This window comes from Solanum dulcamara, chromosome 1 (assembly GCF_947179165.1).
Source record: "Solanum dulcamara chromosome 1, daSolDulc1.2, whole genome shotgun sequence".
NCBI classification, from domain to species: domain Eukaryota; kingdom Viridiplantae; phylum Streptophyta; class Magnoliopsida; order Solanales; family Solanaceae; genus Solanum; species Solanum dulcamara.
Genome location: NC_077237.1, coordinates 24,314,547 through 24,342,274, shown reverse-complemented (window position 1 = coordinate 24,342,274; position 27,728 = coordinate 24,314,547). Strand labels below are relative to the sequence as shown.

The following is a 27,728-nucleotide window of genomic DNA, read 5'->3' as shown; positions in this document are numbered from 1 at the left end:
TGTTTATGACATTATGATTATTGTATCTTAATTTTAAACCAAGGATAATATTAACAAATGTTTATCCTTCTTCAAGTTAAAACATATTAAAACCTAAAAATATTCCTTATTTCATTTGAATTTTCTTAATCTTTATATAAATGAAAATTAATAATGCATTATTATGATTTTATATATATATATATGAAAATTAAAAGACGGGTTACAATATTTTTATTAAAAAAAGAGTGTATTTTTTTTAAAAAGAAACAATATATTCATAAGAAAAAGAATATTTTTGACCCAAAAGTAACTGTAGGAAATTTTTGGACAAAAACATTGATAACAAAAATATTTTTGACCAAATTATTAATGAAATATATTTTTATTCAATATTAGTGTGTGAATATTTTTGTCCCTATTTCATTTTACTATATTGAGTGAGCATAAAAATAAATAAATAATGGGGAGGAAGATCCATAGTATTTCAGTTTTGCCACTGTGGCGGTTTAGGGATTTGGCGAATAGAACTTTTGAGGAGGGAAAACAGAAAATGTTTTGATGATCAGCATTTTGAAAAAAACAAGAAAAGCGATCTTTTTGATGAACATAAACACAGTTCCGACTTGGTGGGTTTAAAATCTTTTCCTAGCGACAGTCCTAGGGCCTCCAAATTATGGTAAGTTTCTTGGTGCTTCCGCTGTTTTCTTGCCGGTTCTGTGTGATTGGGCGGGTTCCAATTTTGATTATTACTACTACTACAGTACTATTTTATAGGGCTGATAGGGAAAGGAAGTTAGATGATGTCCTTAGGATAAAATAATAGAGCCTGTTTATTTTCCCAAAATAGCTTTTGAGCAGTTTTGAATTTTTTTTCTCCTTTTGCAGTTTTTGTTATATTAAGCCAAAATAACAAAAATAATCCAAACAGGATGGTTTTCATGGAAAATGATTTCCTAGAAAAAGTTTTCTTGAAAAACAAGTGGTGTTTGGTAAGTAAGCAAGAAAATATTATCCCAAAAATATTTATATATTATCTAGCAAAACATTATGGAGATGAGATGGCATGAGTAGTGGAGGTTCGAGGTTGGTGCGGGGTGGTATGGTCAAGGGGTGGATTAGGTGGGTGGGGAGGAGATAATAAACTTGTAATGTTAATTATGCAACTTGTTTTCTCTACTTCTGTTAGAGAAGTCATTTTCCTCATTTTTAAGGAACTTGTTTTCCTAGAGAAATTGTTTTCAAAACATTTTGACAAACAAAACATAAGAAAATTGTAAAACAATTTCCAGAAAATGATTTCCTCCGTACCAACAACACCCTAAGTGAAAAATGTTAAAGCGGAAGAATGAGTTGGTGATATTTTTTTTTACTCTTAGTGTTGTGTTTATCTACTGATCATCCACCAGATTTGGGTTTTCTTGAATGTTTTAGTTTTGTATAGCATCACACAGAGAGAATTATGTTTTTGTGTTTCTTGACCTGTGTTGCAAGTCATTGAAAAGGAACAAAGCTTTGTTGTTTGGACTTTTGCATTTATTGGCAACAATTCCCTTATTTACCTGCTACTTATGGAAAAAAAACACTTCTTTGTTTACCTGCTGTTTGGTAGACCAATAATATAGCATTGGGCAATACTATGCAGATTAATGGTTCGTAAATAGTATATATCCTTAGATCCATGTTTGTTTGATTGAAATGAGATATATGAACTTTATTTGAAAAACCATTTTTTGCTTGCTACTGGGTAGCTTTCTTTCTGACATTATCGGTGGATTGTAGGCTGTATGACTACATGTAAAGGACAGTTTGTTATTAAGTTTCTTATATAAATACAACCTCCTCTATGTTATGGCGTGATAGTGGACCTGAATATGTCAAAAGATCATACATATTTTTACGGGCGTATCCAAGATTTGATCTTTATGCATTCAAAGTCCATAATTCTTTGAAGATATGGGTTTGAAACATTGATTTTTACATATGGTCTATATGAAATATTGTGTGCGTCCCTATAGGCTATAACTATACATCTGTCACCATCTATTAGCACATAAAGTGAAATTAACATGTTGATAATTGCAAATTGGAAAAATTCCCACATGCACCACAAATGTGGCTAGTTTTACTTCAATCTAGTGTCAATGCATTCATTTGCGATAAGTTTACCTCCATGATTTGCCTCCCTTTAATAATTGCCATTTGTGCATTATCCACCAACTTATGATTTGCTCTTTTGAATCTTTCTGCTAGTAACTTTGAAATGATCTTTTAGAAGCTACTAGTCAAGCTTATGGGCCTAAGATCTCTCAGTTCCAAAACAACTTTCTTCTTAGGGATCAGAGCAATATAAGTGAGGTTGAAGCCTTTTTCAATCTTCTCCTAAGTAATGGAAAAGATACATGGCCTTCACTATGTCTTCTGTAATCATTAACCATCATCTTTCGTAGAAACTCATGGAAAGCCTATCTGGACCTAGATGCTTTGTCACCTACACATGCCTTATAATCTCCAGGACTTCATCTTCTCCAAATGGTCTTTGGAGCCATATTTCTTCCTCTTTGCTAATTTTAGAGAGTCACCATGCTTAACCTAGCTCTCCTGTTTTCCCCATTAGCATACAGGTTTTGATAGAACTTCAAATTTGTTTGATGTCCTTAGGATCCTCCTTCATTATAAGATTAATTCTAAACTCCCAATGTGGCTGTATCTCTTGTGAGCATTTGTCATCTTCTGAAAATAATCTAGTATTAGTATCACCTTGTTTCAACCATAACATTCTTGATTATCTCCAAGTGACTTCTTCATATTTAGCTATGTCTTCCAACTCCATTTGTAAATTGATTATAAGAACCTCCTCTTGAAGTGTCCAATTTTGTTATTCCTTTTCCACTGTCTAGATGAGTTGTTTATACTAACAGCTAACTGCTCACTTTTCCTACGATCTAAACTCGAAAGTTACTTTTATTCCACTGACTCATCTCCCTTTTATTAGCAGCAGCTTCTTTGACAAAATAAATTTTGGTCTACCTTCATTCTATAAGGTTGTCCACCATTCTTTCACTTTATCCACAAATTCCTCCACCTCCAACCACCAATTCTCGAATATAAAGTATGATCTGGTTCTTCCCCAATTTCAACAGAGCAATTGCAAAGGGACATGATCTGACTTTAGTCTTGGTATTAACTCTTGTATGATCATTCTGAATTCCTCATTTCATTCAGAGGATAATAGGAGTCTATCAATTCTTGAAACACTTTCTTGACAGTTTCCTTTGAACCATGCATATTTCCCCACAAGTGGTGGATCTATAAGTTCTAGTTCCTCTTTACCATTTGAAAATTCACTCATTGACATAAACTCCAAATTTCTTAGCTCATTTTCCCCTTGGTCTACTTGCCTCCAGGATTGGTCTGAAATAGTCTTTGTTTTGTCTCTTCTTATCAATATTCATTAACATTTTCTGTGATTCTTGTTCATAGCCTTGAAATTCAACACCATATTGTTTCTCAAAGAAAATACATTCTTGTGGACCATAAAGGTGCCTCCATCTCAGTTTGTTGTCTTTGAAGTTCCTATGCTTCTTCTAGAAACATCCTTCTTATATTATGTTGTTCGAATTCCTCTTCTGATAATGGCTGCTCATTAACTAATATATCTTCTTTCCCTTAGATTGCGATGGGAATAATTGTTGTTACATTGTTATCCTTGATTGTGAGTTGGTCTTCGAGGAACTCGTCATTTTGGACCACTATCATCGCAAGACTTGAACCATTTTTGCTGTAATAATTGTTAGCTGTAGTTCAACAGAGAGAGGATCAAATAGGATGTCTGGGTTAGTGTTCACTTTGTCTTTATCCATCCAGATAAGAGAGTTGGTTACAAGATCCCTGGAATTGGCTGCTGGTGCAGAGGTCCTTCATATAAGCCCTTGAAAATTAATACGCCTTTTGGACTTGCATGCCCAATACTTGTTGCCTCATCTACCCCACATGGTAATTCCAAATTTGAATTATTCCTGGGGTCACTTTTCCAGATCCATTAATGCTTTTAACTGATGGTTCATGGCCCTTTGCGCCTAATTGACTGGTGGTGATGAGATTCCAGCTGTCTTCGTTGGTGATATGACTTAGCATTTTTCATTGCTCCTTATTCTTTGCATGCACTGGCGACATGATTCTGGTCATTTCTTACTGTAGGAGACTTTTCAATCTAAATAGATATAGTGAAAACATGAACTCCAACTTTGGTTTCTATATATCTATGAGTTTTCTTTGGTGGCCTATAAACTTCGTTCGATTCACCTGCCACATGGATTACCTACTTCTTCCAAAATGGTTTGTGGCCATAGGTATAGAAGGAAAACCAGGAGGAAAGGATAGTAGGGCAGTAGTCCATCTCTGTTGGGAACAGTGGTGGTTGGGGACAGGATAGGGCTCTATTTATTTTTAATGAAGCTGAAAACCATTAGTTGGAATATTAGGGGTATGAATGATGGAGAGAAGAAGAATTATAGATTTGCTTCTAAGAAGATGGAATGCATACATTGTTTATCTTTCTGAAACAAAGTTAAGTGGCTTGAGTGAGGAAGATATTAAATATGTAGGGAGATCCAGGTGGAGCGAATGGGTTGGAATTGGAGGTTCAAGGTAATAGCGGGGAAATGTGGTGTATTGGGAGAAGAGGAGGTGGAACTATTGGGACAAATATGGGGGACATCATTCAGTTATATATTCCGGGAAGAAGAAAGTACTCGCTTTCAATTGGCTGCAATTTATGACTTGATTTTGTTACTATCCTCAATTTTTTTTAATGACTTGATTTCATTGGCGTGGGTAATTGATGAGGATTTTAGTGTTGTCTGATTTGATTCAAGGAATATCAGAGTTAGGAGGGACTTCTTCAGAATCATTAATGGATTATCATTACTAGACCCCCCACTTCATAGAGGCTCCTTCAAATGGTTTAGAGGAGAGAATAATCAATGTGCTTCCAGAATAGACATGTTTTTGTTTTTTGAAATTTTGGATGAGTAGTTTAAACTGATCAAACAAAGATTACGTCAACATTTTTCCTTGATCCCAATGTTTTTTACCTTTTCCCCACTAGCTATGCTCTCAAAATCTCCAAAAAGAATGAAGAGCATGCATCAGATTTTCTTTTATTGCACAACTGGGATGAATCTGTTTGTTTTTGTAATTGTTGCACTAGAAAAATCTGCACTTAATTATCTTATTTTTAGTTGTCCGAAATATACCAAACAAACTCAAAATTGGACGAAATTAATTTCTATGAGTCACAAATAATGATAAGGACCTAACCATGTGGTCAAATTACCTTTTGATCACATATGCACAAAATGAAGGGTCTAGTTATTTTGTTTTTTCTAAAAATGCTATTTCTGCTGAATGCGTCCAAAACCTGCCTGAACCACCATGGAATCTAACCAAATTTTACAAACAAGTTCCAATTAGCTACTGAGCTACCAGAAGTCTCGGAACATGATTCAGAATTCTAAATCTAAAAACAGCGGGTCACACAGAAATAACAGCATTGGCACCCTTCACTAATACAGTCGTAACTTTTTGTACAGATGTCGGAATGACAGACGATTTGAATATCTGGAAACTAGATTCAAGGGGCTACTACTCTTGTCAATACATCTTCACCAAATTCTTTATAGATTGAGAACAGATATCTTCTCAAGTCAGGTCAAGTGCAGAAAATCACGTTGCAACACTTCAAATCTTTCAGCACTTGGTCCAAACACGCTGAAACTCAGCCAAGCCCCTCAGGTCTCCTCCAAATCATTCTGACAAGTCCAAATGCCCTATATGGATTGGTCCAAGGACTCAAAACACAAGGGGAAAATCTACAACACAGTGGACTCTCAAGTCAAATTTATGAACCTTGAACTCCAAATATTTATGCAATAGTGTCAAATTGCACCCTGGCCTCTTGGGCTCCAATCCAAACATACACACAAGTCCAAAATCATTATACGAACCTATTGGAACCTTCAAATGATGAATCTAAGTTCATTTATTCAATATGTTGACTTTGGTCAACTCTCTTAATTTTAGGTTTCTAGTTGAATAATGAGCAACATATCCAGTGCAATCCCGTGGGGGTCTTGGGAGGGTACTTTTATGGGGGTAGAGAGGCTGTTTCCGATAGACCCTCGACTCAAAAGAGAAGAAGAATTCGAAGCACGATTATTAGGAAATATGAGAGCAAAACACATACAAAGCAAATAGAGCAACATATTGTAATAAACACTGAATAATAAAGGAATATGTGATTCCTAAAGATGATTACGAATAAGGATAGGAAGCTAACCCCGTGCCTCTCCCACATGAAATGCGACAACTCTCGGCTATCCACTAACCTTCTACCTGAATCCTTGACGTCCATACCTTCCTATCCAGGGTCATATCCTCAATATGTTGAAGTTGTGTCATGTCCTTTCTTCACCTCCTTCTAGTTTTTCTTTGGCCTACCTCTATAGCCAACCTTTCATACCTCCTTACGGGCGCATCCACGCACCTCCTTTTCACATACCCGAATCATCTCTATCTCTCTTCCCTCATTTTGTTCGCCATGGAAGCCACTCCCACCTTGCCCCTCATAACTTCATATCTAATCACCTCTCTCCTAATATGCCCACACGTTCATCATCCCTGTTACATTCATCTTCTGAACGTGGGAGTTCTTGACTACCCAACACTTCGGCCCATGAATTAAAGTTGGTTGAACCACCACTCGTAGAACTTACCTTTTAAGCCTTTGTGACATATTCTTATCCCGTAGAATCTCTAATGCGAGCCTCCATTTTATCTACCCCGCCCAATGCGATGTGCGACTTCCTTATCAATTTCTCCCTCTCCTTGGATGATGGACCCAAGATACTTGAAACTTCCCTTTGTGGATATGACTTATGCATTGATCTTCACTTTCACCTTCTTCAGGCGTTATGTCACTAGACTTAACACTCCAGACACTGTGTTTTAATCTTGCTTAACCTGAAACCTTTACACTCCAATGCATGTGTCCAAACTTTTAGTCTATCGTTACCTCCACTACAATTCTTGTCAATCAATACTATGTCGTCTATGAAGAGTATACACCATGACACCTCACTTTGGACATGCCGTATGAATTCATCCATCACTAAGGCAAATAGGAACGGACTAAGGGTTGATCCTTAGGGCAACCCAATCGTGATGTGGAAATGTTTGAAAGCACCTCCCATTGTTCTAACCCAAGTCTTGGCTCCATTATGTATGTCCTTAATTGCCCTGATATACACCACATGTACACCTCTGGGCTCCAAACGTCCCCAAAGGATCTCCCTAGGGACTTTATCATACGCCTTTTCCTGGTCAATAACACCATGTGTAAGTCTTCTTTCTGTCTCTACACCTCCAACAATCTCTTTACCAGATGAATTGATCTGTAGTTGATCGTTCCGGCATGAAACCAAAATTGGTTCTTAGAGATATACACTTACCTTCATTAAGTTGATCTTTCATTTGCCTTTGATGTGCTCGTGAACGGGTACGATAAGGGTGTGGGTACTTTGTTGGTTCTTCAAAGTACACTCAAAAAAAGGAGCAAAATACTTGACGTTATCATATGGGATCCTTGCACACACACCCATACACGATATATATCCAGAAAAAGATCAGTGTAACATGAACGCATATCGGTAGCTATCCATGTGACATACTCCTTCCCCCTTTTTTATATCCCAATGTTTGATTGTGCACGAAGTGTAAGAAAAAATGAAAACTTTTGTAATATACCAAAATCATCCTTGGGGCTTTCAGTCTTAAACTTGTCATGATATTTCTCTAGCTGCAAGAGCATGTCATTAAGGTAAACATGGAGCTAAGAGTTTTCAAATATAGAAAGGTTTCATTGCCCCATTAACACTTATGTGATTTGTTTGGAGAGAGAAACATGAGAGCTTTTGAAGGGGTAGAGTTTTATTTTGCACAATTGAGGAATAACCTCTTATCCCTTGTTTCCTTTTGGTTCACGCATGAGGTTCCTGGATAGAAGATTGGGTATCAATTTGTAGAAAATCGTATCTTTTTGTAGGCTTTTTTACTTTTTGGTATACTATTTGTATACGAGTTTTTTGCCCAAACACTTCAGTAAAATTTTACGTCATAAAAAAAATATTGAAAGGTTTCATTCTTTTTCGGAACATTCTAAAAAAGAAAATATTTCACATAAAAATTAAACAGATAGCTGCTAGATCTTACTTTTTCTTGGTTGGGCTTAAGAGCTCGGTGAGCCTACGTTATATGACTTCAAGTGAGAACACATTTTACTCAACTTGAACTCAGCAAAAAATTTGATGAGCCAGATTACTGGCTACTCAGTGCTCCATACCTTAAGTCTGCATCTTTGCATACTATGGTTTCTTTCCTGTCTAACAAGAACTTGGATTCTCTGTGCAGTCATATATTTCTTGCATAATGATATTATGTATCTTTAATTTGTTTTATTGTAATTCACTGCAGGGCACACTATGTTTAACTTGTGGTGACAAAGGATTCACTAATGCATTTGTTTTCTGTGTGAAATGCCTAGAAGTTGCTGTGCACCGGTAAGTTAGATCAACAACTGAATGTCATTGTTATAGGTCAAACATTGTACTATCAATGGTCAAACATTGTACTATCAATGGTCAAACATTGTACTATCTTTTTATTGCAATTTAATCTCTTCCTTGATCTTTTCAGTCACGGTTTGGGTCGTGACCGCCACTAAGTGAGGCTTGAGTCTTGACTCACCTAGCAATCCTACCCATTTTCATTGCAAAAATTTGTTAGAGTTTCCTCTGTACCAAGAGCATTCCAATAATCCTTCTTTTAACCAATTACCACAATACATACAAGATCCGCCAACATCTACAACTATAACTCAAAGACACTAACGATCAAATATTCAATAGTGAATCGATACAAGGCTCGCAAAAGAAGTTCTACAATTCCCGTGACTGACTTGTGGATTATAACACTAGAGAAATGTCAAAATATCATGACGGAAAAGTCAAACAAAACAAAAAGAGATAATGCTCTCTCCACTATTGCAATTGGGTCGTTGCAATTATGGGTTGGGTGTCTTATTGTCCAGGCAGTATTGATTGTATCTCTCTCTCTATTAGTGGGTCACAAGTCTGGTTCAGTCCAGGACAACTAACAAATTTGTGAAGATGAGAAGAGGGGGTCAATTAATGTGAGCGGTGGGTGGAAATCAACTTGGTGAGAATTATATATGCACATACATATACAATTTCAAATTAAAGTAATATGGGGGTAAAAGTCACAAAATACATTAACTGAGCATCAGTACACATACTTTGCAATTTTATCAAATAAGTTTTGCCCAAGTTGTGAGGGAGTTTCCAAAGAATCAATATCGGACTGTCTATGATTATCACCATGGCTGTCTATAGTAGAGTCTTAGTGTGAAATATAGTTATTGGTAGTTTTCTCTAGTATAAGGTGCTCCAGGCCTATCGTGTTTTGCCGTTGGATAACAATATATAATGTTGCTACCCATTACAAGTATTATATCTCAATATGCATATGTCATATATATATGCATATCAATTGCTTACACGTATTCTTCAATAATCACTCAGTGATAACACCATAATAACATATAATAGCCGTAATCATCTCATGTGAGCATTCAATAAGTTTTTATTTTTGAAAACTGGTAACTTGTATTCCTCAACATTAAGGGGTCATTTGGTAGCTGATTAGAGTTATGCAGGTATTAGTAATACATGAATTAGTTATGATAAAATTTATGTATTATTTTATGTAGGGAATGGAGGGTTCAGTTATTCATGTATTAGTTATTCTATCTTCTATCCTGCATAAAATTATACGTAGATTCCCTTATAATTTATACATGTATTAGTTATGCTGATTTGTAAATTGCATGAGGTAGTGGTAAGGTCTGCGTACATCCTACCCTCCCCAGACCCCACTTCTAAGATTTCACTGGGTATGTTGTTGTTAGTTACGCAGATTTGTAAATTGCAAATCAAACACCCTATTAATATTATACATAGTCCTAACCAACTACCAAACATGGTATTACTTATGCAAAATCTAATACATGTATAATATTTCTTCTAACAAGCGACTAAACGACTCCTAAGGGTATGCTGACCACCTCACCAAAAAATGCGCTTACAAGGAGAATATTAATTGCGAAACTCCTAAGAAGTCCACTATCTGTACTTCTTCTATACATTGCTCTTTACACCAAAAATATAAAAGTTTTAATACAATTCCATTTAATCTTTTATATGGAACTAAATCCGCCTTGAAAAAATCCATTTCTCTCCTTCCATCTATTCCACCAAATACAAGTTGGTACCGTTTTTCTAAGTTGCGCGGATTCTTCATTTTTGTAGCCGCACCCATGTCGACACGAGACGGGTGCGGGTGTGGAATACGTATGGGATTCGGTCAACCCACATTAGATACTTTGACCAAGAGTCCATGGACAACCCACATCAGATACACCAGACGGGTGCGGGTGCGGGATACGCATGGGATTCGGTCAATTCACATCAACTACTTTGACCAAGATACTTTTCCTCTTGGTCAATATTTGTTGCTTCATGTTTCAAGCCAAACAGAGAGATGCTAAATATTCAAGCGGTTGTGTTCCGATTTTTGGTAGACAGTAGCAACGATCTGTAAGGGGAGTTGGTAGAAGGCCTTGAATAACTTTCTTTTTCTTTTCTTAGGGGAAGAATATCTTTATCTTTATAACTAGATTTTTATAATATTGAATGTTTTTAGCCGAATCCTCGCACCCGTATCCATACTCGGATTTGTATCCCTGAATCTTAAAATTTAGATTTTGCCAAATCCGACTCTCGGACACCCGCACCTGAGTCCGAGCAACTTAGCCGTTTTCCACCAAGTTTTTTGACTCTTACTCCCACCTCTTCTTACCCAGCAGCTTAGTAAATCCGCCGTGTGCTCTGGCATTGTCCATTCCATCCTAGCCAAAAAGATTAAAAAAATGCCAAAACTTGTTCAGTTACTTTACAATGAAGGAACAAGTGACTATTTGTTTCTGCTGCCTCCATACGTAAAGGGCATCTGGAGGCTATCTGAAGTTTCTTCTTCTGTAGTGCCTCATGGGTGAGACATTCTTTCTTCACCACTAGCCAAGTAAGACATTCCACCTTTGTTGGTTCCATGCTTTTCCAAGTAGCTTTCCATGGACACTTGGGACTTTCTGCCATCTCAAATAGACTCCTCTTGTAAACTTTATTCACTGAGAACTTCCCATCTTCATCGTGTCTCCATCTAATTGTGTCTTGTCCAGTGGTTGTCCCAGTAAAATTTCCCACTCTTCCTAACAATTCGACCACCCTTTCTACTTCCCAATCATTCAACAGTCTCTTGAAGATTAGATTCCAGCCTTGTGCTGTCCACTTTTCATCAAGTGTGATGTCTGGATTTATGCAGATGGCAATTAGATCAGGGAAAGTTTCCCGCAATGAGTCTTGTGTAGTCCAGTTGTCTTTCCAGAATTTTTTTTTCTTCCATTACCCTCATGGTAGCTTATATTCCTACTTAGAGGTGCCCATAAGGACCTAATAGTTCTCCAAACTGCTACTCCAAAAGTGTCTCTGACTTCATCAGTTCACCATTGCTAATTCTGCCCATACTTCTGTTGAATGACCTCCTTCCAAAGGGCCTGGCCCTCCTTGTTATATCTCCAAAGTCATTTCATGAGTAAATTGTTGTTTTGCAGCTTCAAGTTTTTGACCCCCATACCTCCTTGTTTTGTTGTACTATCTCCCACTTCACCATATTAAACCCTTTGGCCTCTTTGTTGCCATGCCATAGAAAGTTCCTTCTCATTCTGCCCAGAGCTTTGATTACCTTACTTGGCAGGGGAAATTTTGGCATCACATATGTTAGTAAAGAGTCCAAAACAGAGTAAAATTAATCTGCCTCTTAAAGAGAGATATTGTCACTTCGACAATGCCAACTTCATTCGGTTTTCTCAATAATACCATCTAGAGCCATCAATATGGGATAGGCTCGTTGGGTTAGCCAGCCCAACCCATGATTTCATAGGGTTGAACTAAGATTTTTGGAGCCCAAAATGGTTTTTTAGCTCGGTCTGAGTAAGCCCACTGACCCGTGGGGCTTGAACAATGTGAGTTGAGCCTGCCCGTGGGCCAAATAAAAATAAAATAGAATACTATAAGTAAATTATAATAAGAGGAACTCAAACTCAAATTTAGTAAGTTATATTGTTATTTGTTAATTGTTTAGTTTGCTTATTAATATCTCTATTGATTCGAGTGGTATCATGTCAAAATTTATTTAGTTTCACAGAAACTTTTTGTCCAAGAAGATCATTTCCCTGTATGGTTGTACCCAAGATATTTGCATAGTAATACCATGTAATATTATCTTGTAAATAGTTATGTTAATATTTTTAAATTAGCATTTAAATTTAAAAATTATAAAAAAATATATTTTTTTCAATATGTGGGCTGGCTCGGCATAGCCCGCAATCCACCTAATGATGGGTTTGGGTTTGATGTTTCTGACCCACCAAAAAAAGGGGCCAGGCCTGACCCATCAAGTTTCAAAGCCTGTGTGGGCTAGCCCGGATGGACTGGGCTGACCTATATTGCCAGCTCTAATACCATTCCAGATTTCAAGTGCTTGTGTTTTGAACCCAAAAGCATCCCAAGATATGCAATAGGTAGCTTTTCCACCCCATAACCCAAAATGAATGCCAACAGCTGAATTTGTGCAGCATCATTGATGGGAACAATGTTGTCTTCCCTCCGGTTTACTTTCAATTCTAGTATAGCTTGAAAAATGATTAGCATCATCCTGAGATAACTTATTTGCTCAGGCTTAGCATTACAGAAAACTACTTTGTCATCCGCATATAATAAGTGGCATATTTCCAGTATCTCATCAACCTGTTTTCAGTTCTGAAGCCTTGTATCCATCTGTTTTCTGTAGCTATTTTTCCTTCGGTTTAGCCTGCATTACTTCGCTTTGTGTTCCAGTCATTCATATGGGTCTTTTCTTGCTATTTTTGGCCTGAAATCAAACTAATCATATCCATTAGCTAATCACAACCATCATCAATAAATACAGCCCTAAATCACCACCCCACACTTAGAGCATTTGTTCGTCCTCGAACAATCTATCCTATCCTCTATAGATCCCATATCAAATTAGTGCTAGTTAATAATGTTACTCACAAATTCTAATTCCCTTAGACAGTTTAATCATGATCTAGAATTTACTCATTCAAGCACAATTTTTGACTCAAGACTCTTCATGCAAACTTCACAATTACTAGATTAACCCTTTATCACATATATAGGGCCAACATGCTACGATGCAAATACTGAAATCATCAAGTGACTAGTTCTAACTATTAAATGCCCTCACAATCATGGAATTGCCCATTTTTCACTCATTATCAATATCATATCAGTGGGCATGAGCATATCAAATCTCTTACTCTCAGAAATAAATTCAAGACATATCAAGACATACCATAGGCTTGCCAATAGTGTACTACTACGTCAAACAAAGCATAGAATTGTAAGATCACAAGGACGTTTTCAGGTTGTATTGTCGGCTAAGGGACAAGTAGAATTTATTTGGTTGCAAATAGTGACCACTCTTCTCTATGCACTTTAAGACATTGACAAGATCAATAAGTGCTCCTTTCTTACTTAAACCTACTTTGAACTTTCCATGATACTTCCTCACATTTTTCTACTTCCTTTGAACAATCCCTTTTCTTTACTACTTAGTAGTTACAAGGATGCTTTTTAATTTTTCCCTTTTTTTTTTCTTTTTTCCCACTTCTCAACTTTTTATAGTCAAGTCATATAAGAAACAATTTTTCTTACTTCTCTCATCCTTTATTTATATCAAGCATAAATATTTTCATAATTTGGGCCCTATCTTCCATCTCTTTTCTACCACATAACCTTACTTCTCTAAGTTTATTCACTTTTTTCTTTCTCATCTCTTTTTCCATCTCTAAGTCTTTCAACTCAAAGTGCATTACTACTTGATAGTTACAAGGATGCTTTTCACTTTCTCTGTTTTTTCTTTTTCTCACACTCACCTTTTTATAGTCAAGTCATATAAGAAATAATATTTCTTACTTCTCTCATCCCTTGTATATATCAAACATAGATATTTTCATAATTTGGGCCCTATTTTCCATTTCTTTTCTACCACATAACCTTACTTCTCCAAGTTTACCTTTTTCTTTCTCATCTCTCTTTCCACCTCTAAGTCTTTCAACTCAAAATGCATTAAGGACTTTTGGATCAAAATCTGAGGCTAATCAACAAAAGGGAATTAGGCTATATAATAGCTGCCAAAGTAATAGGCTTATAGACTCAAAATGAGTTAACTAGGGATAATGTAAGGGCTGGTATCACAATATAGTCAATGAGTTTAAACAAGAAAGGCCTTGATCACCTCAAACAATTTCACACCAAGTTCATCATTTTGCACACACAGGGCAAGTTCTAGATGTATTAACATGAATGAATGCACAAACGCTCACCACGCATGGCACCTTAACAGTTTCGAACTTCGCTACTTAAGACTCTAGTCTTTACAACTAACACATTGGATGCTATGCATTATTAAGCTCTATTTTTGTTTGAGTCTTATTCTAGATAGTATTTGAGTCTACACTTAGGTATTTCTTTTTAAACTCCCATGAGGTCTAATAAAATCTTTTTATGCAGAGCACCTTATTACTAGTGACGGACTTCATTGTTCTAAGGTTTCTAAGACCAAAAAGATCTAAACTAAACTACTCCTAAAAAAAATCTAAAAATAAGATCCTAGTTGGTTCAAAGGGATTATCTTCTTGAAAAGTACAAAAAACAAAAGTCGAGCAACCCAAATAAAAATCCATAATGAAAACATAAAATATTAATAGAACAACATAACTAACAGCCCATAATATCAGAATAATTACAACCCATAAACATTCAAACCAAACAGAAGGATAATAACAACCCAATTCATCATCAAAATGAGCAATACAACTTGATAATGAAGAAAACATATAAGGCATGGAGATGAATATACCCTACAACCTCTAGAAAATACAAAATATAGGGAGAAATATGACATGTTTTTCTCCACCCCATACATAAATCATCGCATTGTCCTCGGTGCTCAAATCAAATAACTCAACTGGGGTAAGAGAGAAAAGAAATAACTCCCTGGTATAATCCTCCTCCGCTGCAGCGTCATCTTCCTCCTCTCCATTAGACTCTGCATCAGAGTCCTCGTGTTCTATCTCCTCATTCATGGGAATGTCGTCATCAACTGGTTCCTCAAAGTCTAGGCCTATTCAGCACAACCTTTGGGCACTAGTACTTAGTGGATACTCAATAGTGGAGTTGCTGCATCTCATCCTATGTAGGAAGGCGTCCTTCACATCTTAGCTGAAGCATAAACAAGCCATACATGTGGCTCTGATAGCTGTCTGTGCCCGCATTGCACTCGGAAATGGACATTGCTAGCCCATGCTGAGTATCCGGATCCTTGGACGTCGTCACATTCACCCCCTTAGAGTTGCGAGGTGGTCTATAATCAGCGTCCTCCTCTAGAGCATTCTGGCTTCTCAAGAAGCCAATCAGCAAGCTTCCAAAACTGAACCGCAGGCGTTTGAGGAACTTGAATATCCTCATGGCACCCTTCAATACTATCCCAACATTAAACTCCTTCCCATCATCAAGGCAAACACAACAATCACTCTATCCCTAGAGATATGAGTCATGTGCTTCCCTGAAATCAAGCAGCTGCACACAATGTGAAGCCAAACTCTGACCTCTCTGTTCAGGTGTGCGTAGGGGAAGGTTTGGTGCCTTCCTGTCGGCTGGTGTCGGACCCATCTGACACCTGATTGTGGCCCACATAGAGTGTGGCGGATCTCCTGAAATGGTGGCCTTTCTCTCAATCCCTTCATTGGCCATGGGTCCGCTGCTGGTGTATGCAGATATTCATTAAGGTTTGTGGCTGTAAAGTCCACTTTGTGGCCTCAGACATTCACTATGTGGCTGCAGTAACAAAGGTCCTAGTTAGCGCAGAACTCCCTCACAAGGCTGAGTTTGCACTCCCACTGTTCTTCGTAAATGAAATCAGGACCAAGGGCATTCACCCTCTCAAAAATGCGGGGTGATTCAGCCCGCAAGGTTGTCCCTATCCACTCTCTCATTAGGAAGGTATTTAACCTTGTTAGTCCGATTCCACTTTTATCCCTTTGGTTCTGCAATCCAGTGTATGCCGAACTGGGTGTATGCGTGTGATAGGCAAACGAAGTAGTGTTCCCTTGTGAAGTCTTTCCCTAGCGAGATCGTTTACTGCTAGCCTTGGCCTTACCCCTATGTTGGTGTGAAGACATGGTACTTGTGGATTCTAAACAACAAACATATTAGCAACAGGCCAAGGTAGCCATCTTTAAGCATTTCAACTTTTTTTTGGGGTCAATCCACACTTAACTTGCTGGCATGATACTAGTTGTATAGTTAGTTAGGTACTCGGACTTCCCAAACTGTTTGCATGCATTAGCTAGTAACTATCTTCAATGATATTGCATTAGTAGATATCTACTCTAAAAGAAGATCAAGTTGTTTCAAAGTTTAAGCACATGTCCGCCCTAATATCATCCTTTCCTTCCCCACTTCAAGTTTGGTTATCCATGTTTATCAAAGTTTCTAGCCAAACACCAACAAATTTATGATGAAACACATGTACAATACTAAATTGAAAGAAAAATCAGAGGCCTAGGGAAAGAAGTAGGAATAGTAGCAAAACAAACCTTGAAAATGTGATAAAAATCATACCTTGAAGTTTGTTGTAGTAGACTCAAGGAGTAATTGTGGTAATTGGGACTTGCTTTGAGATTTTCTTGAGGGAATCAGAGGGGTGCGACGCAAAGGGGGTTCGTGTAAAAATGATGAATTTCGTAGTTTGGGAGTATAAATAAGGGTTTCGGGTTGGGGTGCCCCAAAGTTTTAAGTGAAAATTTTTAGTGACCCACGTCGGATGCGGTCCATGTCTGGTTATCATTTAGCACTTTTATGACCTCTTCTCTCGACATTTTGTTCAGTTTCTCTCTAGCTACTGTTATTGCAAGCTCTTGATTCACTGGATCAAGTGAATTCCAAAATGCGTCTAGAACTGTTGATTCATGTAATCCATGATCCGGTTGCCTCAATAGCTTTCTGAATCTTACCCATGCATCCGATAATAGCTCATCCTCTAGTTGCCTGAAGTACAAGATACTATTGACAAATTGCGTTCTCTCTGATACTAGACTCCACTCGTGATTAAATATGTGAACTAGTTTAGGAGAGGAGTCAATCTCATCTGGTTGCAATGTTTTGAACCATGCTTATGCTTCACCGGTAAGAGAGTACATAAACATGTTAAGTTTTAATAGTTCATTAGATATTAATAGCACATATTCTCATGAAACTTCTGAAGTGTTGAGAGGATTGCTCTCCCTAGGGTTGCAAAACATTCCTTGACTCTTGAGATCTCTTTCAATTGAATCCTGCAAAGAAAGCCATGGTATCTTGGGTTTCTCAGATTCTGCATCTACTGTTGTAATCAAGAATAGACCCCATAATGTGAAGGTCTTGAAGATGCTTTGCAGATTTTGGAAGTCATCTCTTCGTTTCAGACTCTCATAGTCATCTTCCCTTCTTTAACATCAGAGTGCTCCTCCCGTAGCTAGGAAGGGACGTCCTATAATGACCAACATCCTAGAATCTGCTTCAAACTCCAGAATTATGAAGTTTGTGGGGATGATGAATATCCCAACTCTTATGAGCACATCCTCGATGATACCATCTGGTGCTAAGTGGGACCTGTTCGCCAGTAGCAAGGTGATGCTGGTTGGATTTGGTTTTCCTAAGCCAAGAGCTTTGAACACTGATAGTGACATTAGGTTTATGCTTGCTCCTTGGTCACACAGTGCAAGTCCAACACCTTATTCACCAATTTGAAACTCCCTTGATCATCAAGCTTTTTGGGAAGCCTGCTCCTTATTCCTGAACTGCACTCCTCAGTAAGTGCTCTTTCCTTGCTTTGTCCAATTTCTTTCTTGCATGCCACTGTCTTTTGCAAATACTTCATATACTTCGGCATGTTCCTCAATGCATCAATAGCTGTAATGTTGATGTGAAGTCCTTTGAATGTGTTGAAAACTTTGAAACTAGCCTCCTCTTCGTTCAGTTCCAACTTCTCGGGAGTTGGTGGAGCATTTTCTAGGGCATGTATAGTTGCTACTAGCATTCTAACATCTTCATCCTTGCTCACCTGTTCATCAACAATACTGTTTCTTGATCGCTTACAACTTCTTTTTTCAGTTCTTCACTCACCTTTACATAATCTCTGAATGCTTCTTGATCCTGTGTTGCGATAGCCATGCATTGATTTACACTACCTCCATCTGCTTTTGGATTTGCGATAGTATCACTGGGAGAGTACCCTTTTTCGTTTGCTTTATCTCTGGTGAAATTCGGCCCAGCTGAGTCTCAATCTGCTTGATAGATGTAGCATGCGTGCTTACAACATGTCCCACAAAAGATATGTCGTTGCGTAGTTGCTGCATATTGCTCTCAGTGTTTTCCACTTTCTTGAATATGCAAGACAACATGTCTTCCATTTTAGATGTTGCAGGGTCTCTCATTGAGGGTTGGTCGGTACTCTGCTGCCCTCCCCTTGGTGGCATATATGGATTAATACTTCTATGGTTGAAGCCTTGGTCCCAGTTACCTTGGTTCCATCTCTCCAACCTGTGTTATGGTCTCTGTTCCAATCTTGATTCCCTTGTCCTTGCTGCCAAGGTCCTTGATTATGGCCTTGGTAGTTCGGATGAGAACCCTCCATCTCGTTATATTGATATAGTGAGCTTCCTCCTCATAATTATGGTAGGCATCCTCATGTATGTATCCTTGATCATTAACAACTACAACATTCACCTTCTGTGTAGGGGCATGCATTACATGCTTAGTCAATAACTTCATTTGCGTCATTAACTTTACCATCCTTTCCTCTTTAGCTTCCTCTCTGCGTCTCTCTTCTGTTGAAAACTTTCAGCTTCGCTGGTATGCCAAGCCATGTTCTTCTTGGTCATCCGGTCAAGCAAAGTACTGGCCTCCTCATAAGTGTGGTCCATCAATGAACCCTCTGCAATATTGTTGGCCACAAACTTGTTGACAGTATCTAGCGATCTGTAGAAGCTCTCTAGCAATACTTCATCTGGCAGCTTGTGATTTGGACACTAAGCTACATTCTTTTTAAATTAGAGCCAAGCTTCATGTAGCCCTTAACTTGGCACATGTTTGAAGTTGCTAATCTCATCCCTAAGCTAGATACGTCTACTTGGAGGAAAGAACCTCTCCAAGAATGTACCTATAAGTTCCGTCCAGGTAGTGATGGATGCTTTTGGTAACTCCCTAAGCCATGTAGTTGCTTCACTAGTCAAGGAGAATGGGAACAACCTCAGTCTTATTTCTTCTTGGGAAATACCTGGTAGGTTGTAAGCTAGACATACCCTGCAAAGTCTTTAAGATGTTTATTCGGGTCTTCAAGAGGTAGACCATCGGATAAACCCTTTATACCTATTAAATGCAACATCGTGCTAGTGATGTTGAAAGTAGCGTTTCCCACAGTGGAGGTTTAGTGGCCCCAGCATGGCCCACTTGGAAAACAGCCTTAGTTACAACCCATGATCGTGTTCGTCACCCTCGCAAAGTTCAACATTCGTCGCATGAATGCTCTCTCTATTTCCAGGTCAATTGGAACCAAGGGAGATTATTGACTCCTAGTATCGGGCATAAACTGCGTAAAACCTTACAATGGACAAAAACAACAATCAATGTAATTTGAAAAAGAAAATAATAGCTACCTGATAAATTTCTACAAATTATAAGACTCTAAAAGATTCTCCAGCAGCGGCGCCAGAATTTTGATGTCGCCCAAACTACACCCTTTTTACGAGGGTTAAAGCGGTCGATGCAAAATACAATAAGGAATCCCACAGAGTGCATACTAGAGTTTGCTTATAATTTGTTATTTGAGATTCAAGAAAGTAACTATTATGAGAGAACTGGGGATTTGTAATTATGATATACCAACTACTTTAACTACTTGATTTTCATCAATAAAGAAGACGAACTAGGGTTACAACTCTTTAGATATCGGAACATCAATAAATGCTTTACTATTCATTCATTAAGGTGTGTTCATTGTGCAAAACTAACAAATCTATAAGTCTCAAGATCACCCTAAGTTCTTCTTAGGCACTTGGGTGTCTAATTAATTTGTTCATCCGTGAAAAGCCTCAAGTTAACTATCTCCTCTCGGTCTCAAGTTACTAGATGGTGGTTGGTAGCACTAAATCTATGTTAATGAACCTTTTTCCTAATCTGTACCTCTATGGTCAAGCAGGTCAGAGTACGAGCGATTTTTTTTTATTAGTGGTTGTCAATCATCTTTAAAGAAAGCGTTAGGTCAGAGTACGAGCGATTTTTTTATTAATGGTTGTCAGTCATCTTTAAAGAAAGTGTTAAATATGAAAGAAACTTAATACACAATGATCACCCTTTTATAAACGAATATTTTATTGTAGAGCATTCATCATCATCCCTAACCTAAGTTTCATAACCCTAGTTATGAATTTAGTTACTCATAACTAGTGTTAGACAATGATTATAATAGATTAAACTACTAGAAATCCGGAATGTAAAAGAGTAAGAGAAACATTTGATTAAAGCCACACTTGCAAGCGAATTTTGTTTGTTCCACAATAATTGTCTAAAACTGTAAAGTAAACCCTAGAAACTAAGGACAATGAATTTTATTATATAATTCTAAGTCCTAATAGCTATTCTAAATTCCGTTTCTCTGAAAAGTGTCGTCAAAAGACATAATAATAATAATAATAATAATAATAATAATAATAATAATAATAATAATAATAATAATAATAATAATAATAATAATAATAAATTATTCTAGACTCTTCATTGATGGGGTCAAAACCAGTCTGACGGACAAGGGGGTCGCGGCGTGAGGGGCATCACGAGGACCCCAAACTCGCGCCACGAGGCCCATCTCAAGTTTGTCCTCTTTTTGTTGAGTCTCTGAAGTTTAGTTTCCAGACAGGTGCGGGCGGTCCTAGAGTTATTTTTCCTTCGTTTTACCAGATTACTTCGCTTTGTGTTCCAATCCATCATATGGGTCTTTTCTGGCTGTTTGTCTTGAAATCAACCTAATCATGTCCATTAGCTAATCACATCATATCATCAATAAACACAAAGATATTCACAAGATTATACTCAGAACTAAGCTAAAATACAGGTAGCATATAGTGTTTGAATGCGTAAATACACCCCAGATCAGCCCTTCTCCCCTTATGGATAATGTTTCTAACCTCAAATCCCTAACTATTATCTCCAAAACCACTTACATTTCTTTTTGTCGCTGCTATCAATTCCATATAATTGATTGGAAATGCAACAGCTGCATTGCAAGTACTTGTTACATTCTTTTTTTTCATTTTCTATGAAATAGACGAATAAGCAAACAGAAACAATATTTGAAACATGGGTAAACAATTCTTTTGCAAGTCATACGAGTATAACAAGTTATTAACATCTTCTGAACAAATCAAGCAGTAATATAAATAACATCAAAATTGGACAAGATTATTCTTGTCAAAAAGGTTAGAGTTTTTCAAGGTACTCGATTAGACTCTCCACAATACTCAAAAACTAACTGGAAAAGAATAAACTTACCGGAATTTTGACTATTCTTTTGCAAGTCATACGATTGCTTGTGTGCTGCAACTGGTGAGTAGCTTTTTCTAATGAAAAGAAAAATATCTTTTTAAATTATTTGAGAGGGAGAAAATTGTTTAATTGACTTAATTTCCCACTTTGATTAAGTGAAAGAAAGGGAAAGAAAAGGATTAATCTATAATAATTACTGAAAGCTGAAAGAAACAAACATTGAATTGACATTTTAAGGGTCAGGAATTATTTGCAATAATGTACGGGAAGATGAAAACAACACCAAGAATTAGAATAGGCTTCACTAAGTGATTGCACAGAACTCCACATGCCTCTCTTCTCATTTATTATGGGAATACACATTTATTACTTTTTTGAAAGTAAGTTTACTTGTTAGTACAAAACTATCATTTAAATGATGGGTAAAATAGTCCTTCAATTTTTTATGAACATTTTTGTCTTTCAATTTGACTTGGCACCTTCCCATTTTTAGTATAGTATGATATGATTAGTATTGCCAAAAATTGTTTCCTTAACAATGGTCCCTATATTCCATCTTATATGACAATTCTTCCTTTTTACTTTGTTGCAAAAAGAATGTACACCTTTTCTATATTTAAAAGTCTTTAACTTGAGACTTACCATTTACCTTTAATGACATGTTTGATGTTTCTATAGCCATAAAAATATCATGACATAATTAAAACTACAAATTCTAAGGGTACTTTTGGCTTAGTCTCTCTTTCCTTCTTTCTTGCTTGCTTGCATTTTGTGTCCATTCAATGCGCTATATAAAATGAAACAGAGGGAGTAAATACTATTTTCTTGTAAAGAGAGGTGAAGGGTTTATCCAACTCACCTTGCAAAAAGTTAAGACAAAGCTCAAAGTTGGCATGTAATGGCTTCTGTTTCAATGCAGGCAGTTTGTTTTGTCGTTTGAATTCCACTAACATAGCTATTTCTGTTTTCGTTCTCTTTTCAAGTTTCCCTTATAGCAACAAACAGGCCAACAACCCTTTTTTGTTTGGAATAGTCAATGGACCAGTGGCCCTTTGTGTTTGCGTCATTACTTTTTTTGTGTATGTATGTGTTTCTATTTGTTTTTCCAGAATGGCGTGTCAATGGTCCTTATAACGAGCTGGAATGTTTACATGAACCTATGACGGAATTGTTCTATAAAATCATTGGGAACCTTTTTCCATGTGAACTGTAGTTATGTAATGGAAGTGGTGGAGAGGCCAGTACCTGTACTGATTTCTTTGTTTTTTACTAGCTTTGAATTTAAGCAAAGTAGTAACTTTTTTGTATTTTATCATCTCGGATATAACTTAAAAGTTGAGAGTTCATACTAATTCACTTTTTCTCCTTGCATTGGACATTCTTCAATGTGCTGGTTTGAAAAAACCTGCCCCTGTTTCTGTCAATCTTTGGTTTCTTAACTTTATGGATGGTTGTGTTAATCAAATATCTCCTCAAAGCGCAAGAGCGCAAGAGCGAAGGTGGATTGTGATCCCTTTCAAAATTCTAGTCGATTACTTAAGAAATTTAGTCAATAATAACTAGATAAACAGTTGAGAGCAATTGAAAACGAAGATGGATTACTGCTAATCTTTTTGTGGTTCTTTATATGGTTTGTTGATCTTTGCTTATTTTTCAGCTACTGCCTTGAAAATGTGACACTTGATGAATTTGTTTATTGGGTCTGTGATGACTGTGAAGTGAAAGAGCTAGACGAACTAAACATCGAGAAGTCTGATGCCATCACAGTAGAAAATAGGGATTGCACTAGTTCAAGGCATTGTAAAGTGAATTCTGAAGTAAAGTTTGATGTTTCTGAGACAATAAAGAGGTGTGAAGGTAGGCTTCAGCAACTTCATCATCTACCTGCTGGGATTGATTTGGTAGAGCATTGCCAGATAGCGGGTAGTACTTCAGACATGAAGATGAGCAAGGAGAAATCTAGTCCTACCTCATTGAGAGATGAGAAATATGAACCAAGACTAGTACGTAGCTCTTCTGAGCAATCCCATGAGTCACAGACAAGCATTGCATGCAGTGAACGATCTCAATCAGCTAATGTTTCTCCTTTGCCAGCTAAGCAATCAAAGGAAGAAGTTGCTGCCCCACTAGCCAAGCTAGCGAGAGAAAATTTTCAAGCTTGCCATTTGAAGAAACCTTGTGAGGGAGATGTTCAGCCTGACACACAGGGTAATTCTTCTGGCATGATTGAAAAGACAAAGAGTATATCATTGTCTGGCAATCATCATGAAAAGGAATCGCTGCCTGGAAAAGATATAAGATTAACACTTCAAACTGGAACTGTTTCCAATGAAGATCCTTCTCAATTTTCAAAAGGTGAACAGCCAAATGAACCCAAACATGCTGTCCAGGAACGAGCGCTGCCTATTGTCGATTTCATTTGGAGGTCAGAAGATATCTCATGAATTTTAGCTCAGCAAATAATCTAACTGATGGATTTATTGTGGTGCTAATGCAAATTTATCCTTTATGGTGATCTGACAGGGGTAGTTTTAACATAAGGAACACAGAGTATGAGACGTTTGATGGACTTTTAGCTCACCTATCAGTTAAAGCATGTCAAAAGGTTTATGAGGAAGCAAGCTTGTTTCCAGCTTTGCTTCAACTGGAAATGCTTCCAAAATCTGACGTATGGCCTAAGAGTTTCACCATATCAGAGCCCACTGACGATAACATCGCATTGTATTTTTTTCCATCTGACACAAGGTAATTACTTGTATATTTTCCCCATTGACCAGGTTCTTTGATCAAAATTTGGTTTATTATCCTCTTGTTTTTCTTGCTTTAGATGTGAAAAAGAGTTCGATCAGTTGGTGGAGCAAATGATTGGTGAAGAACTTGCCCTACGAGCAATTGTAACAAATGCTGAGCTTTTGGTTTTCACTTCCACAGAACTACCCCTGCTATACTGGAGTAAGTTTTTATTTGATCCTTTGTTTCACTTACATGTCCTATTTTTTTTGGTTTTCCCCGAAGATGATATGCTTGCTAAACGTGAAACCATGTTCTTGTGCTTCTCAATATTTGTCTATATTGTATTGCTAAAAAAGCATTTCAGGTCCACTTGTATGCTAGTATAAGTTCAAACTGATGACGAAGTTAACTTCATGGGGAAAAAACTGATAGAAATTGGAGAACTTTTGTTGTTGAATGATAGGAGATATGGTAATTAGAAGTCGAGGATTGGTGGTCAGTGGATATATTGGAGTTCGAGAAGGGATGATTACCAAAATAATGTTTAAGCAGAGAGACACTGCTTTTCTGTGGCTTTGAAAAGGGAGACTTCAAATGGTTCATTTTTCAAGCCAAAGCACAGGGCAGAGTGAGCTATGCTCATATTGGATCAAGTCAGTTTCTTTCGAAAGTTGCTTCTTATTATATCCTTTCAGCAAAGTGAACAAATTAAACCATCTTTCATGGTTATAAAAGATGAAGGTTTATACCTTGTCTTATTGCCCATGGGTTAATGTTTTTTGTAAACACTCTTAAATTTGACAGATGTTATTTCTCCTAAAAATATAGTTACCAGGAAGTTTGGACCCACTTGTAGTATAATATAATAAAATAAAATTTGAACACTCTTACCGTCATCAGCCTGCCAACTTGAATGCCACAATATAGACTTGAATTAACGGTGTTCAGATTAAATATAACCATGTCTTCTAGGTTTGCGTTATCTGAGGCTCATTGTTAATCTGCTTGAGAAAATCAATTTGCAGGATTTCAGGGTAAGTACTACCTCTGGGGTGTTTTCAAAGCAAAGCGGGATTCCAGTGGGAATACTACAATGTCAAATGGGAGGAGCAAACCTGTTACTTGACTAACTCATGTGAATGGATTGGCTGTTGTCAGAGATGTCGTGAATGCCAGAACATGGGGGGCACATAGTCATTTTAGCCCTTTGAGCAACACTGCAAGCCTTCGGTCTTGAAGTGTCGGTACTCTTGTTGTTTTGATGTGTTCCTCTCACTTGTGTGACCTATTATGCTCTTTAATGCATATCTGGCGGAGGGATGAAATGTGACGAAGCAGCTTTCTTTTTAGAGCCATCTTGTTGGGAGTTTTGCCCCATTGAAGAACCATATGTGCAATGAAAGCAACCTGATTTAACAATAGACTTCTGCTTAGCAGTTGATTCGAGGACTAGTGAGCTTGATAGATCCACATATCAAGTAAGAGATATGTAGGGATGACAATATCAAGTAAGAGAAGCTTTTACATTCTCATTGTTAACCGCCACCCACCATTTTAGGAACTGGTCTTGTATATTTTGAATGTAAATGAAGGCTATGTAATACTAAACTATCTTCAATGTAGGGATGTCAATAGGGGTGGGACAGGGGTTGCTATTCTTTTCCTTTTTTCTCCATTTTTCAGTTTGCATGTTCACTTCAATGAGAGGTCTTCCGTTTTCAGTTTGCATGTTCACTTCAACTGATTCTTTTTTTTTTCTCCATTTCACAACCATACTTTCTATAGGAACAATGAGTGAAGGATCGTCTAAACACTTGAGCAAAAAAATGTAAAACACTGAATGGACCATATCTAACTCTGATGGTAGTTCAAGCTCATAAGCTACATTACCCACTTTCTTCGAAATTCGGTAGGGATCAATATAATGGATACTGAACTTTCCTTTCTTTTCGGATCCCATGACATCCTTCATGGGTGAAACTTTTAAATATATCCAATCATTCACTTCGAACTCTAAATCTCTTTGCCTAACATCAATATAGGACTTTTGACGACTTTGCGTGGTTTCCAACCTCTCTTGGATGATTTTCATCTTTTCCATAGTCTGATGAACCAATTTTGACCCTATAAGCTTAGTTTCACCAATTTCGAACCAACCAATTGGAAATTGACATCTCCACCCTTAAAGAGTTGCATAAGGGTCATTTGAATACTCAATTGATAACTGTTATTGTACACAAACTCAATGAGAGGCAAGTAGTCATTCCAATTTCCTTTGAAGTCAATAACACATCTCTCAACATGTTCTCTAGAGTTTGAATCGTACGCTCTGCCTAACTGTCTATCTGAGGATGGAATGAGGTACTAAGAATAACCTTTGAATCCAAACCTTTTTGAAATGACTTTCAAAATTGGGCGGTGAACTGAGCACCTCCATCTGAAATGATAAACAAAACTCCATGAAGTATAACTATCTCGTGGATGTATAATTTGGCATAGTCTTCTGCTGAATCTGTAGTCTTAATTGGCTAGAAATAGGCTGAACTCATTCGATCTACAATCACCCAAATCGAATCATGCAATCGGTTTGATCGCGATAAACCTATAATGAAGTCTGTGTTGATCATCAACCATTTTCATTTTGAAAGTTCTATATTTTGAGCCATGCCACATGACCTTTGGTGCTCAACTTTGACTTGCTGACAACTCGGGCACTTAGAAACTAAATCTGTAATATCCTCTTCATTCCATTGCATTAGTAGACTTTACTCAAGTCATGGTATATTTTGGTAGAGCTCGAATGAATCAAATATCTAGAGCTATGGGCAGATCCATGATCCTATCTCGGAGACCATCAACATTCGGAACACACAATCTACCTTGATATCTCAACACATCTTCTCCTTCTTGTCCAAAAGCAATCACATTTTACTTATGGACATCTTTCTTTAACTGAAGTAGGATGGGTCCTTGTCTTGCTTTTCCTTCACTTCCACCACTAAGGACGATTCAACCATTCTACACAATGACACTACCTTCATTTGGCAGACTCCCAAATGTGCAAGTCTATTCACTTTCTTAGCCAACTCTTTCTTTTCTTCCTCAACATGAGCAGTACTCTCCATGAATAACCTG

At 37.3% G+C, this 27,728-nt stretch overlaps 1 protein-coding gene across 2 annotated transcripts; it reads left to right on the top strand.

Moving 5' to 3' along the window:
* The first annotated feature begins 438 nt into the window (after positions 1–438).
* LOC129903221 (uncharacterized) lies at positions 439–26,215 on the top strand. 2 transcript variants are annotated; one of them, XR_008770220.1, is made up of 7 exons: positions 439–658; positions 8,512–8,597; positions 23,518–24,285; positions 24,384–24,605; positions 24,688–24,812; positions 25,057–25,246; positions 25,619–25,704. XR_008770220.1 is itself a non-coding variant. In XM_055978733.1 (6 exons), the coding sequence occupies exons 1-6, from the start codon at positions 656–658 to the stop codon at positions 25,717–25,719; spliced, it is 1,305 nt and encodes a 434-aa protein (XP_055834708.1). In that variant the 5' UTR covers positions 442–655; the 3' UTR covers positions 25,720–26,215. The 2 variants fall into 2 exon arrangements, 1 of the variants encoding a protein (XP_055834708.1); XM_055978733.1 differs by lacking the exon at positions 25,057–25,246 and having other exon boundaries at positions 442–658; positions 25,619–26,215.
* The last annotated feature ends 1,513 nt before the right edge of the window (positions 26,216–27,728 follow it).